Below are 14,109 nucleotides of genomic sequence, written 5' to 3'. Positions count from 1 at the left end.
CGCCCGCCGGCCCCCGGCGGTACGGCGGTGCCGGGGCGGCGGGGAGGGGGAAGGCGGAGGGGGAGGGAGGGCAGAGCCCTTTGCTGCCGGGGAGGCTGCGCGGGGGGATGCCAGCTGGGGATGCCGGGGCCGATGTCCTCCCCCGATGCCGTCCCGGGCGCACGGTCCCGACGGGGCTCGGGCACCCCCGGGACCTGCCCCCCCGCAACCCGCTTCCCCCGGCTGCCCCTCCGGGCTGGAGGAGGGCTTTCCCGTCCAGGGGCTGCCCAGCGCTTCTGAGCAGGGAGCCGTGCGTGTCTCCGCGCAGGGTTGTGCAAACCCAGCGTTGACGGCCCCAGACATTATTTTTTCGTAATTTGCACTATTAATAGCCACGGAGAAGTGAGAAACGCCTATGACAAAGGCCGTGGCCGCAGATTCCCGTTTCCAGGCCAGGAGCGGGTAGTTCGGAATAACGCACCCCTGACGTAACCCCCCCCCCCTCCCCGGGAAGAGCCCCCGGCTGCCGGGAGTTCCCGAGCCGGCAGCGAGCGCTATAAGAGCGGGACCCGGGCACGGGGAAGGGCAGAAGCCCCGGAGGCTGCCCTGAGCCCCCCGCACGCTGAGGCTCTGCTGCCGGCCATGAGGGTTGGCCCTTCCCCTCCCGTGAGTATTGACAGACGGGGCAGCGCCGTCCGGGGGGGGCTGGGGCGGCCGTCTCGGGAGGCGTCCTGGCCAGCGAGGGCTGGATGTGCCCCGGGGAAGGGGAGGGCAGGGAAAGCTTCCCGGGCACCCAGGCTCTGCTGGGGCTGAGACCCACGGACGGTGCAGCACCGGTCCCGGGACACGAGCAGAGCTCCGGGGAGCAGGGATGGGGCGAGGGGGGCCTGTACACCCGTCTGCTGGCTGTGACCGGTGCTCGCTACGTTTCTCAACAGCGCGTCTACCCACACAAGCCAGAGCTGACTTCACGTTCATTTCTTACCGGCAAACCCCCAACGATGGTGAGTACACGGGGCCCTTCTGGGCAGCACAGGGGCCGTGCAGAGGGTAGAGTTACCAGACGGGAACCAGAGGAGAAGCTCCTCTCGCTGCAAGCCGGTCCCGCACCTGGGTTAGTGCTGGGGGAAGCAAAGGAAGGTAAAAAGTCCTTCCCTAAACATCAGACCTAGAGGTCCACTGCGTCCCCAAGGTCACTGGCCGCAGTTGCTGTAATGCAGGTAACGGTTCCCCCTCGGGGAAGGAAGATTTATAAGGATCCTAAAACCAGGGCAGGCAGGAGACCTGAGTTTTCCTTGCACGCATCCCACTTACTCCAGAGCGGGCAGAGGCGAAGCTGGTGAAACACGCTGACGCCAGCCCCACAAGCAGTTTGGGAACAGTAGAGGAACTTGCTGGAGAGACACTGTAGGGAAAGGGCCCGACGTGAACCATCCCGTATGTTTTTCTTCCAGAAAGCAGGCACGAACTGCAGACTTGTTGCCCGCTTGGTCTGCTTCCATGGGTAGAGCCCACAGTCCAGCTGGGAGATCCCGGATCGAGACGTCGCTGACGCTTCACCTCTCTCCCCGTTGCACCGTTTCCCCCCACCCGCCGGAGAAAGCCCCAGTGCGGAGGTGGAGGCCCAGCCGCTAGCCCTGCTCGGGAAGGAAGCAGGAGGGAGACAGCCGGGAGGTCGTCAGGAGTCAGCAGCAACGTTATCTGCTTCCCAGCTGGGGTGGGACACTTCTGCCAGGAAGGAAGAGGAGCTCTGCTCTTCCACTTCTCGGCATAGTGCTTCATGGTTGGGAGGTACCAAATAACTCCCGTAAAACGCTGTCCCAGGTATGCTCTGCTTCGCACTGCCGATGGGACAGGAACTTTGGTATTTCTGCAAAATCCTTACTCTCTGTCTTGTCCAAAACTACAAAATAAACAACACCAAGTCTACCTTGGAGAAGTTTCTTTGGGGGTCAGAAGGCCCAGGGGAGGTGTGGGAACAGGGCGAGCTATTCCAGCTAGCTTTAGGGGGCCCCTTCCCGTGCAAAGTCTCACTCTCTAAAGTCCCTGCCCCTCATTTCAAGCTCATCAGCTGGGTCATTGCACTGGGCTGTGTTGTGCGACCCAGGAGTCTCTGCAGCACCCAAGCAGAGAAGGCATTCACCTACCTTGGGAAGCCAGGCCAGGCTGTTAGGACTTAAAATATCAGCAAAAATCTATCAGCATCTGTTCAAGTCCTCTGAAATGGCTGCAGCCAAATTGCTCAAAGAGATGCAAGATTTTAAAACCTTCATAAGGTCTTTCAGTAGCAGGAGAGAACTCCAGAAATAAGCATCCCTTCCTCACACCGCAGTATTTCTGTTGGCAAAGAAACAAACCCAACTAGGGAAAAAAGGCTCTCTGTTTTATTAAGTGAAAGTGCCATCAGCCTGATGTCAGGGAGAGGAGGTCTCCACCACGTCGCCCAAGGCACAGGTGAAAAGCAGATGCAAAGCTGGCTGAAATGGGGCTGATTTATCCCCTTTTTGGTTCTGCCTTCCCGAGCTCAGAGCTGAAGGTGCTTTTCCATCTGCTCCCTCAACTTGTATTTCTGAATCTGGAATAAAGTGCAGAGAGGAGGAGGAGGAGGAGGAGAGACTCAGACAGGAGACGGGACAAGAGGCCAGGGCTCCTGCCCTGCCCCAGTCCCTCTCTTACCTTGCCTGAGACAGTGAGCGGGTACTGATCCACAAACACAACGTACCGCGGGATCTTGAAATGGGAGATCTGGGAAGAGAAAAGCAACCGCTACGCAACCTGCCGGGAACAGTGTATCCCGCCCAGCTGGTACTACCCAAGCCAGGGCTGGATCCCCAGTTGCTCTAATCCCCGGCACTTTCACCTGCAAATCCCCAGCAGCTACTGGATGTGCTGGTCCAGCAGGGAACTGAATTACTGGGCTCAGAGGAGTGGGAGACCCACCTTCCCTTTGCAGAAAGCTTTAATCTCTTCCTCGGTGCAGTCCTGCCCAGCCCTCATGCGGATGCAGGCGCAGATCTCTTCTCCCATCCGCGAATCCTTCACACCAACCACCTGGTTGGGACAGAAGGACGGCGTGACCCCTGGGGACATCCCTCTCCTCCCGCAGGGTATGAGTGCTGGAAAAACAGCGCGAGCCCTGACCCGTATCATGGGGTGCTGGAGTCGTGGTGTGGGGCTGTGTAAAGGCAGCTTGAGCCGCCTGACCGTCCCACCGGTGCTTTCTACGTGACGTCGAGCCCTCCTGGAAGGACTTCCCAGCCATTCGCCAGAGGAAAGGTGGCAGAGCAGGCTGGGCACCCGGACGCTAGCACCTTCCTTTGGGTTTGCCAAGTCACCAAGGGAGCGAGGGCTGAGTCAGACCAGCCAGGCGGCAGCTCATCGTGGGTGCAACATGGACCTGTTATCCCCCTGCGTGCCTCTGCTTCCCCAAAAAAACGGGGCAACAGGTTTCACGACCAACAGGGAGACTTGGGAGGCTGCTTCAAGTGCTTTGGGATCTCCAGATGAAACAGCAGGAGAGGGATGAGGTCGAATTATATTATATATAATAATACATTAATATATTATATTAATTATATATTATATATTAATATAATATTATATATATTTTATATATATTACATGAGGAAAAACTTCTTTACTGAAAGAGTGGTTAAACATTGGAAGAGGCTGCCCAGGGAAGTGGTGGAGTCACCATCCCTGGAGGTATTTAAAAGACGTGTAGATGAGGCGCTTAGGGACATGGTTTAGTGGGCATGGTGGTGTTGGGTCGACGGTTGGACTCGATGATCTTAGAGGTCTTTTCCAACCTCAATGATTCTATGATTCTATGAATTAAAGGATTATTTGAAACCCTTATAATGGCAGATCTTAGCAGACCACTGCCTGTGACACCAGGAGATGGGCTTCCCAAGCCTGATCTCTCTCTAAAATTTGCTCACACTATTTCACAAGAGTCCTACTGTCATTCCCTGCCTTGAACCAGTATCTCAAAATCCTAGAGACACGTCAATCCTTTTGAGTCCAGAGCAGTGACAAAGCCCTAGAAACTACATAAACAGGGCTGGTTTGCAACCCATCTGCACTGGGACTGTTCCAAGGAGAGATGCTAGCCTGGCACAGGCACAACACTGACTAAAGTGGTTTATTTATGGGGAAACTTGTCTGGCACAAAACCTGGAGAACAATCCCAGCAGACTGGGAGCAGCTGCTCAGTGCTGCAAATCATTGCTGTCTTGTGAAGGGGTGAAACTAAGTCTCACTCCTCATCTCCAGGGACTCATTGGAGGAGTCTTTTCGGATTTAGGAGTTTAGTAATTAATTATCAGTAAAAACTGTCCTTCCAGACTGCTTTCCAAGTAAGAATTTCAGAGGGAGCTATGAAAGTGGACAAGCAGTTTAAAAAACTGAAGAATGACAGTCACTACTTTGCAGACGTGAAGCTGGTGCACGAGGGGATTGCCCAAACCGACGTGCCCCATGCCAGGAGCTCTGCCTGTCCCTTCCCTGCCATGAGCCTCTCCCTCCCGCTTGCCGACCAATATTACACAAAAGGACACTGAAAACAGGGGAAGACAACCAGGTCCCAAGCAGCAGTCCCAGCAGCTTTGTGTACAGGTTTCCCACCACAGGAACCATTGCTGCTCACCCACCCCACCTGCCTCCCGCTCACCTGGACCTCCTCAACCTTGGGATGGGTGTGGAGAAACTGCTCAAGTTCTGCTGGGTAGATGTTCTCTCCTCCCCGAATAATCATGTCCTTGCAACGGCCTATAATTTTGCAGTAGCCGTGCTCGTCCAGGCTTGCAAGGTCCCTGCAATGACACCACACTCCTAGTCCTGTCCCAGCTGGGTGGAAGGATGGCTGATGCTCCCACCCAGCCTGGTCTGGAGACCAGGCCAGGGTATCCGGAGGCTAACGGCTGAGATGCCACCTGAACACATGGAAGAGATCAAAGAGCTCCTGCTACAGCCAGACATTGCCACCGGCGGCGTCCACACGAACATCAGGGCTCAGCGGGAGGCGATTCCTGCCCCTGTGGTGTACCCCTGTGGTGTACCCCCACAACCCCTCCATCGCACCAGTAGCGAAGCGACTATCCCCATCTCCAGGGGCACTTGGCACCGAGGGTTCTGTGCTAAAAGCTGTTCCGAAGTTTCATGGAGAGATCAGACCAGGGGGAGCAGGGCTGTTTCCAGACTCACCCCGTCTTGTACCACCTCTCAGCAGTGACCACTTCGCTCGTCTTGGTGGGGTCATCCCAGTAGCCCAGCATGACGCAGTAGCCACGGATCTGAAGCTCCCCGGGAGTGTTCAGAGGCACAGACTTCCGTGTTTCCGGATCCTCAATTTTTGCCTGCAGTGGAAGAGAAGAAGGGCTTAGTAGGGGACGTCTGAGCCAAACGTGATGGCATGCCCCAACTCCAGCACCAGGCAGGGAGGACGGACTGAGGTCTGCTGCAGGCAGAGGACCCGGAGCAGGTGGGGAGGGTCATGGTCACCTCTGTGTGGGGTAAGATGTATCCCACCGTCTCGGTTTTTCTGGCGATGCTGTCATTGGGGAATCCCATGAAGGTGACAGGGCTGTTTTCTGTGGTCCCATAGGCAACCTGCAAACACAAGAGGAGAAACATGCCTCAAGGGGAAAGAGGACCGTGCAGCTCCAGGCATGGGGAAGATGAAGCTAGTGATGACCACAGGGGAGAGTGGGGTGGGAGGAGGATGTTCTCAACAAGTCGGTCAGGTCACAGGCAAGCACTGCTCTCCTGGCCCGTGGACGGGGCTCTCCAGACACTCCTGCCAGAGAGTCCTGGAGAGATAGGAGCTAAAGCAGGACTGCATCTGTCTGCCATGGCCTTCCTCACCTCCATCGCTGTGCTCCAGACCCTCACCACCCATGACGCTTTGGGTGTCATGTACTTCTGACACCCCAACTACTTTTCTTGGAGGACCCCAGGGTTCGCCCTCCTCTTTTTTTAACCTACATCTCTCCAAGCCCTGTCCTGTTGACTCCCTACCATCTCTGCCAGACACTGATTTTGCCTCAGTGCCCTTGCAGCCATCTACTCAAGGTGCTGAGTTCACCTTGCATCTTCTACAGCTCAGGGCACATCGGACATCACTTTGGAAAAACCCTGGAGCCAGCAGTGGGCTCCTGTGGGAGACCGCGTGTCCTGCAGCACGGCTGCTTGCTCCAGATCCTTTTGTGCAGACATCAGCTCCTGTAACCCTCATAAATGCATCACGAGGCTGCACAACGCTCGGCGCAGCTGCACTTACAGACTGAAAGCCTCACAGCAGGACAAAAGCTCTCGCTGCTAAACCTCTCTCACCGCTAATCCCAACGGCAGGCTCTGAGTCACCTCAGCTGAAGGTCACTTCTCCTCGGAGGAAAATTCCAGCTCTTTATGCCCAACTCAGTGGCCTGTCGAGACAGCAGGAGCTGGGCAGGAGGTGCTCTGGGCAGCTCTGAGCTGCACCAACAGCAGCATTGCTGGAACTGCTGCTTCACCTCCAGCTCTTGGGAGCTGCGTTTCAGCGGTGAGACATGCAGCAACACTGCTCTGGTCTCTCTAACCCACTCGGCATGTCGTGTGTCATCAGGCAGGGTTTCTCTCCCACCCACTAATGTCACCAGTGGCTGCTTTGCTGGGAGAGCACAGCTGGGAGAGGACCGACACGGGAAGTGTTTGCTCCTTTCTCCTCCACATCTTCAGACCGACACGTGAGCAGCTCTGACCCACTGAACTGCAACAGGGCCCGACCATCTTCCTACAGCCTTGGCAGCCAGACCTGGGTCGTGCCTTTAAAGCAAATGCCGGGGCTCCATCGCTGGCTGCAAGGGCACATCTGCATGGTCAGGGCTTCTGCACAGTGCTCACCAGACTCCAGGCACCGTGCCCAAAATTAACAAGGGGCTTTGCAAAGGACTATGATGAGGCATCCTGAAAAACATACATACATATATCCTGAAGGAGCTATACATAATACTGGTGGGAGCACTTGGCACTTTCTGCCGCTTGGGTCTGCTGAAGGATCTCATGTTGGGCACAGTCTGTCATAACGGCTGATGCTCTTGTTTGACTACACCGGGGTCAGTGCGAATCCGAGCTGGAGATTTGCAGGAGCCTCCTCTTAGCCAGGAATCTGGAAGAGATCGTCTCCAGGATGCTGCAGGGACCATCTGGTGCAAACTGCTCTGCTAGGAGCCTGGCAACCCACAGGGAGCGACTGTAAATAGGCTTCTCCTACCAGACGCAACGATAGCTTCCCAGCCGGGGTGGAAACCTACTGCGTCTAATGCTCAGACAGGATTTCTCTCCCACCCACTAATACGAGTCCTGTGGCTGGACCAAATGACTGACGAGACACAAATCCAAGATCTTAAACACTTATTAAAAATCCCAGCGCCTTTGTTTTTTTGTTTTACTCTGCTGGATGAATTGCAATGTCGGTCCCAGGATCCCGGCCAAGCCCTGAGTCAACCCTTTCTGCCTCTCCAGGTCGCTCCAGCAGTTTAATTGGACACAGCAGCAGGCAGCTCCCTGGCAGGACGATGCTGTGGGTACCGCGGCTCACCAGGATCCTCTAGATGCCTGGCAGCGTGCCGTGTACCCCAAGCACCGGCTGTCTGTGCCTTGGCCGGCGGCTTGTCGCCATAAACACCCTCACACCCTCAGTAACGGGTTTCCTGACTCGGCCCAGAGAGCGACGTGGGTCTGAACCTCCAGCCTTCAGTCTTCTGCCTGATCGCTGCCTTCCCCTCCCAGCCTGCCTGCACCGGCACCGCTCTCTGCAGCCAGGCACCAGGATGTTGCTCCTGACCTTTCCAAGATAGCATTTCTCTCTTGGGATAGTGTTTTCCCCATCTGCATGCCCAGGACAGAGGCACTGGCTGGAGCAAGCCCTCGTGCCAGCTCTGCTGTCCTTCCTGACCCTCATCTGACACGTGGAGCATCCTCCAACGGCTCCATCGTCCCAGCCCAGCCGCGGCTTGTGGTGCACGAGATGAAACAATGCTTCCACAAAACCCCATATACCAATTTAAGCTTGGAGATATCCACGAAGATTCATAGTTTTCAAGACCCAAAGGGACACTTAGCATCCTCTAGCCTTGTCATCTGGTATAATTCAGTCCAGAAAACCTCACCCAATAATTTCTGCATCAGCTCCATAATTTCCACTAGAGCTATATCTTGTGTCAAAGCAAAGCTTTTCAGGGGCAAGGAGTCCAGCTCGGACCCTTAGCTTTGAGAGGAGCTACAAGAGTACAGAATATAACTGACTGTAAAGCCTTTTTTACTGTGAGGACCACAAGTGACCCCCCCCAGTGCCCAGCACGCAGATCAGTCCTGCCTTCAGCAATGACAAGGACAGCTCCAAAACAAACTGCCACCTAACTTACTCCTACCGACAAGAGATTCATTCTTTGTGAATCCTAAGCCTCTGTCTAAACCAGGAATAAAAAGAACATCTTAGCAGAACTGTGTTTTTTAAAGCACATTTCAAAAACATTTCCTGCTAGCGCTGTTTAAACACTGGCCACTGCAGAACAGGCAAAACAGCCTGAAGAAGGAAGCGTCTAAAAATTAAAAATAAAGCAAAAACAATCAGACTCCAGTCTCTTTAGTAAACATTTGGGAGGCAGACTGATCCGGTGGGGAGAGCGGGGACTCTGAAGACCCTGGGTTTTTCCCAACCGTGCCGCTTATTTACTGCATAACTTGGAACGAGTCACATCAGCTCTCTGCTCCTCGGTTTTCCCCCAGCGTTCAACGGCAATAAAAACACCCACTTCCCTCCGCACTCAACTGCTGCTGAAAGGCTGCGATGAAAAGGCTGGCTTCAGGACCACCAGTACCCCAAGCAGGGCTACACTGGGTGGGACTGGAGCAGAAGGTCCTTGGAGGAAACCCCCTCTGGACCTGAACGATGCTCAGGGAGGACCTTCACGTTCCTCATCACCACCCTCTGGTTATGCCACGCTGGAGGATGATGGCAGGGCTTGAACCACCAAACTAAAACCTGCAGAAATTGAGCTTTGCCGAAGACAATATTGGCCTCAGAAAAAAGCAGCAAATTGACCATGAAATAATAGGGATTTTCAGACTTCAAAGGCGGCGTAGTGAACAACAGAAAGCAGACTGGCAACCCAAGAGATGTGCTAAGGGACCTCTAAGAGACCCTTTGAATCCCTCACAGTGTAACATGCCGGATGGATCTAATTATCCCTAAACCCGTGCTGAGTGTGTTGTCTGCCTCAGATACCTCCACCAAAGTCACCCCCATCCCTTCCCTTCACAGCCAGCTCCAAATCATTCTCAACTGAGCAACAATCTTCCCTCATTCAGCTGCTCTCTACCAAGATCACCCTGAGTGTTGCTGTCCTCTGGGGACATGTGCCTCCTTGCTTTGGAGATGTCCTGCTATCCCAGATCGCGTTGGAATATTCCTGAACCTTCAGGTCAACTTTGCTGCCGCAAAAAAACAACTTCTGATCACGTCCAGCCTATGTCACACTGAGATTTCATTTCCTTCCCCAGCAACAGTACCATCTTTGTGTCAAAAACGTCAGGACACAAACAAGCGGGTCTTGTAGGACTAAACCTCCAAGGGTGGCCACCCTGTTGGCATTTCTCCCCACCCGGAGAGCTGCCAGACAGTCCCAGTTTGGATGGGGCTTAAAAAGTTCCCAAAAATATCAGGTGCCCAAAGCACTGTCTTTGTGTTGCAGCACGCAATGGCTTTGCCTCAGGAGGAGACCACTGCAAAAATGGCAACCCAGCTCGCCCGGGCCAGAAGACTGCCGCTGAAAATTAACCTCCTGTTATTGTACAGTCAGGACAAACTGCTCCTCGCGGTCTGGAGTTAAAGCTGCCTCTCTTCTTCCCAGGCTGAGCAGAAGTCTTGAGGCTTGCAAGTATTTCCCTAGTCCTGCCAGCATGTCAGAAGCACTGCCCAGTGGCAACCAGCAAAGGCATGTGCAGTTACTTACTGGTTTATCCACAGCTTGATAAGAGGCCTTTGCTACGTAATTAACTCCATCCTCCCTGCTGCTGGGTGCCAATGCATTTAGAAAAAGTGGAATTAGAAGGAAAAAGTGAGAGGAAATGTGCAGAAACAGTCTTGCAAGGGTGGAAAACCACTGGTTTGGGGCTACTTGAATGCTCAAAGCTGCTGGAGAAGGAAACTCGGCAAAAACCAAGGGGCAAAGGTAACATCCCCACAGATTTGGAGAGCTCAGCTCCCACCGAAGACATGGCTGGAAGTCCAGGATCTTGTTGCTTCCATGCTGCATTAAGTGTTCTCACAGCACGTTCCCATAGCTTCTGCAGCTACTGAAACCACCTATTTGTCAGGTCCTCCCCAAAAATGAGGTGGAATGGGATGGGGAGGTCTCACTTTGGCTAAGGACAAGCAGGGAAGTTGTCACCGAGTGGAGCCGATTTTCCATTTTGAGAAGGGGGGGGGGGCTCATGGCTGGGGAGCGTTTGGGAAAGTCGGAAGCCTTGCATGGATCGGTTGTGTTCTGCAAGGGAAGAAAGCTCCGCTCTTCTTCAGAGACGGCAAGAGCTGCAGAGAGGACAGCAGCCCTGGGCAGAGCAGCAGGCTGCTAGGGGATGCCCGGTGCCTTGCAGGGTGGACGCGGCAGGGCCGGGCAGAGGCAGCAAGGGCTGGGTGAGCTTCACAGGAGAGGCCAAGAGCGTCATGCAGCAGCTGCTGGGATCTGACAGAAGGGAAGGGTGGGTGGACATCAACAGGGAGCCAAACTGGCAACATACCAATGGGTGGAGGCTACACTACCGTGGAAGAAAACCGTCAGAAGGAAGGAGGTGCACCCACCACCACCTCCTCCGGCTCAACAAGCAGCCTGGGCCCCCACACCACAGTGAAGGGTACCCTTCAAGCATGTCAAATAGAAACGATAACTCAGGTCTGAACTCAGAGCCCCAGATGCCACCATCGCTGATGGTTTACTTGCACATCACCGAAAGCCAGGGATTTATCAGGTACTGCCTGGAAGAGGGGGGACCCTGGAGACCCTCTGGGACTCCCCATGCCCACCCAACCAGGGCTCCTCAAACACTTCCCAGAGGGTGTTCCACACTTGGGACAACTCCCCTGGACACTGCAGAGCTTGCACCTTCTCCCACCCTGCTCCCTCCAGAGCAGAGGCAGGGGCTCAGCTCCGCAAGGGCTGGTGCTGTGCAGGCTGCAGACAAGGACAGCACGTGCAACCCAGGGCACCTCCCCAAGCTGCCTGGGCCCTCGCCTCCAGCCTGGACCTCAAGGCCAGCTACGCTGGTGCCACTTCAAGAAGGTGATTGCTAGCGTGCGCTGACATACAAAATTAGATCTGGATCCCCTTAAAATCTACAGAATCAGGCTTAAGCGAGCAATGGAATATTGTTACATGGAGTAACACATGTGCAGCTGTCTTGATATGCCAGAATTGTCAGTACTAACAAAAATAAAAGATTAAACATGGAAAAGACCACCTCCAGTGTTGTATCAAAACAGTTCTGACTTGCAGCACCAAAGAAACACCCCAAATCTATATTTATACTGTTTCAAAAACTGTATTTATTTGCTTAGCCCACAACGCCTCCAAGAAGGAGAGGAGGGGAGTCCAGCATCTGCAAATTACCAGGCACCGGGAATGTTTGCAGAACTGTTAAATCAATTAAGAAAGAGAGGATGGCAGGATAATCCTGCCTCTTCTGCGATGTCCTAGCAGCACCGGTCCCAGGGGACCTGCGAGGTACGGGGCTGGACAGGACCCAGCTCACTGCGGTATCCCACCGCGGCAGGGGGAACACTGACACTGCTGCCATTGTCACAGCCAGACTACGAGCCACCCACGAGCGGGACCCAGGCGAGCTTTTGAGGATCACTGGACGTTTGCTGGCCAGCCGAGGGCTGCGAAACCCCGTGTGGGAAGACCAGACCCCGCCAGCGAGCAGCTCAAAACACAAACAGCTGGGAGCCCAGGGGCGAGGTGCCAGCTGTGGCAGATGCCAACCAGCTCCCGCCACAGGAATGCGCTCACAGAGGCATGGAAATCAAAAAACATTAGGGGAAAGAACTTCCTTTTATTCAACATTTGTGCCTGGAGAAATGGAGCTGAGAAGCAGACACCTTTCCCCCAGTAGCACTGCCCCGCTGCCACCCCACCGTGGGACCAAAAACAACCCGGCATCCACCTAACCTCTGCTGCAGGCACTGGGCTGGCGGCGAGCCCTCGGGGTAGGGACGGCTTCCCACCTTGCACCGGCATTGTGGCAGCTACATCACGGCATCTTTGCGAGGAAGCTACGGGTCTTACCCCTGTCCACAGCCTGCCTGCTCCAGCCACAGCACACACATCCCGGCAGGGAGCGTGTCCCTGTCCTCAGAAACCTGCAGTCTCAGGCAGCAAAGAGATAAAGGGTAGAAGAAAGGGAAACTTATCCTCAGAGGAAGAAAGGTGAGAAGATGGTTTGGGCAGTTTAACCTCTGAAAAGGGTCTTGTTCCAGAGATACACATGGGTGGGATGTATTTATGGATGGAGTTTGCAAGGCCCTCACCAGCTTTTTGCTTCAATCTGACCCACACTGGCAGAAATCTCTGCAGAAACGGTAAGCTGTCAGCTGGTATTTTTTGCAAGGGGATGGGAAAACCAAGTATCAGACATCAGCTGCACTCGGGGAGGGAACACAGATACGCTACCTAGCTTCAGTGTCCAGCAGAAACAGGCTGGATTTAAAATCTCACCCATCAGTTGCTCTTGCACAGTATAGCTGGTACGTAACTGCAGGAATTGTTCATCAAATAATTACAAGTAAGACTAAGGTGGTTGAACCTGCTCAGAAAGGGAAAAAAAATAAAATAAATCAATCAGTGGATAGAAGATGATGCTTTAGAGGTGACTTTTTTTTCTTTTCCAATCATTCACCCAGCTCCCTGTCTGAACTTTACGAGCAGCATACACTTAAGAGGCACTCAGTCCTGATCAACCTGGAAAGGCAAAGGAGCCAAACACGGAGGGTTCTTCTATCTACCTCCTATTCCGCTGTCTCAAAGGTCCTGACCAAGACACTCAAAGAGATATTCCAGAGATCAAAGCACATGCGTGACCACTGCGGTGCCTACTGAACCAGACATAAGCAAGAATACCGTTGTTTTGATCAAAGAGTTGTAAATTCTACAGTAACTACAGTAGTGAGTCCTGCAGGAGGTCCCTCCAGCAGGAGCCTGGAGCTCCTACAGTCAGAGCATCTCTCCGGAGATGAGGCAGGAGAAGCACTTGGTGCTGAGGCGAGTGGCGAGGCCCCAGCTGCTCAACAGCAGGGCGTTGCGCCTCAGGGCTGACAAACATTGGAAGCCTGACACGGCCTGGTTTGCACCGAGGTCCCACATTGCATCATCGTTCGGCCAACCCCATCTGCCCCACAGGCTCACCAGAACCTACATTCACACCGCAGAAGCCCCTTTTCTCCCCCAAATTAGTCATGCAATGAAAACACCGTTCAGACTGACAGCTGCCGACCAGGGCGCGGGCTGCCAGGCAGTTTGCATAACACCGTCCGGAGCATGCTCAGCGGCGCTGGCTAATTCCTCATTGCAACAATGGAAAAACCCAGAAATCTCGGTGAATAAGCCAGTCTGTGTCCTAAGTCAGCCCTTGGATTTCCTCCCTTTCTTGAGCCTGTCTCGCCTCTGCAAAAGCTCCGCTGGGGCTCTGCAGCCAGCCTCAGGAGCAGAAATCTCAACAAGCTCACAGTTATGTGCTCGGCTCTCAGCTGTTTGCTGCAGCCAGGAACTGGCTGGAAATCAGTTCAAAATGTTCCACTTCCAAACCCCACCCCACAACCCCTGGATCTCTCTCTTCACACTCACAAAAGCAGGCACTGGGGCTTTTAACCGCTTTGCTTTAGCCTTCTCTATTGGGAGAGCAAGGGACATCCCCTGCGTTGTTAACTCGCCTCTGCAACTGCTACCCCAAGACAGGAGCCAAGGCAGACCCTAGTCCCAGCTCCAGCAGTGGTTTCCTTGCTCTGCTACTTCACCATCCCTTTACCAATGCCTACACCTTTCCCTGTCCACAGCTTTGTCTCGAGAGCCACAGGCATTGCCATCCACCTCATCT

At 54.2% G+C, this 14,109-nt stretch overlaps 1 protein-coding gene and 1 long non-coding RNA gene across 3 annotated transcripts in view; one reads left to right on the top strand and one right to left on the bottom strand.

The window, feature by feature from the left end:
- Positions 1–510: 510 nt before the first annotated feature.
- Positions 511–1,908, top strand: LOC143167787 (uncharacterized). The gene is made up of 3 exons (XR_012996597.1): positions 511–645; positions 918–983; positions 1,434–1,908. It is a non-coding gene; the product is annotated as an uncharacterized LOC143167787 (long non-coding RNA).
- Positions 1,909–2,341: 433 nt separating this feature from the next.
- Positions 2,342–14,109, bottom strand: part of ACSF2 (acyl-CoA synthetase family member 2) — a 36,743-nt gene continuing 24,975 nt past the window's right edge. For both annotated transcript variants that reach the window (XM_076354038.1, XM_076354039.1), the window contains exons 11-16: positions 5,482–5,589; positions 5,185–5,336; positions 4,652–4,793; positions 2,920–3,030; positions 2,656–2,724; positions 2,342–2,554 (exon numbers count right to left, since the gene is read on the bottom strand). In XM_076354038.1, the coding sequence (XP_076210153.1) occupies positions 2,504–2,554; positions 2,656–2,724; positions 2,920–3,030; positions 4,652–4,793; positions 5,185–5,336; positions 5,482–5,589 (633 nt within the window). In that variant the 3' untranslated portion in view covers positions 2,342–2,503. The remainder of the gene's footprint in view (positions 2,555–2,655; positions 2,725–2,919; positions 3,031–4,651; positions 4,794–5,184; positions 5,337–5,481; positions 5,590–14,109) is intronic.

Source organism: Aptenodytes patagonicus, chromosome 16, assembly GCF_965638725.1.
Source record: "Aptenodytes patagonicus chromosome 16, bAptPat1.pri.cur, whole genome shotgun sequence".
In the NCBI taxonomy this organism is placed as follows: domain Eukaryota; kingdom Metazoa; phylum Chordata; class Aves; order Sphenisciformes; family Spheniscidae; genus Aptenodytes; species Aptenodytes patagonicus.
Note: the sequence above shows the minus strand (reverse complement) of the source record. Positions and strands in the feature narration are given on the sequence as shown.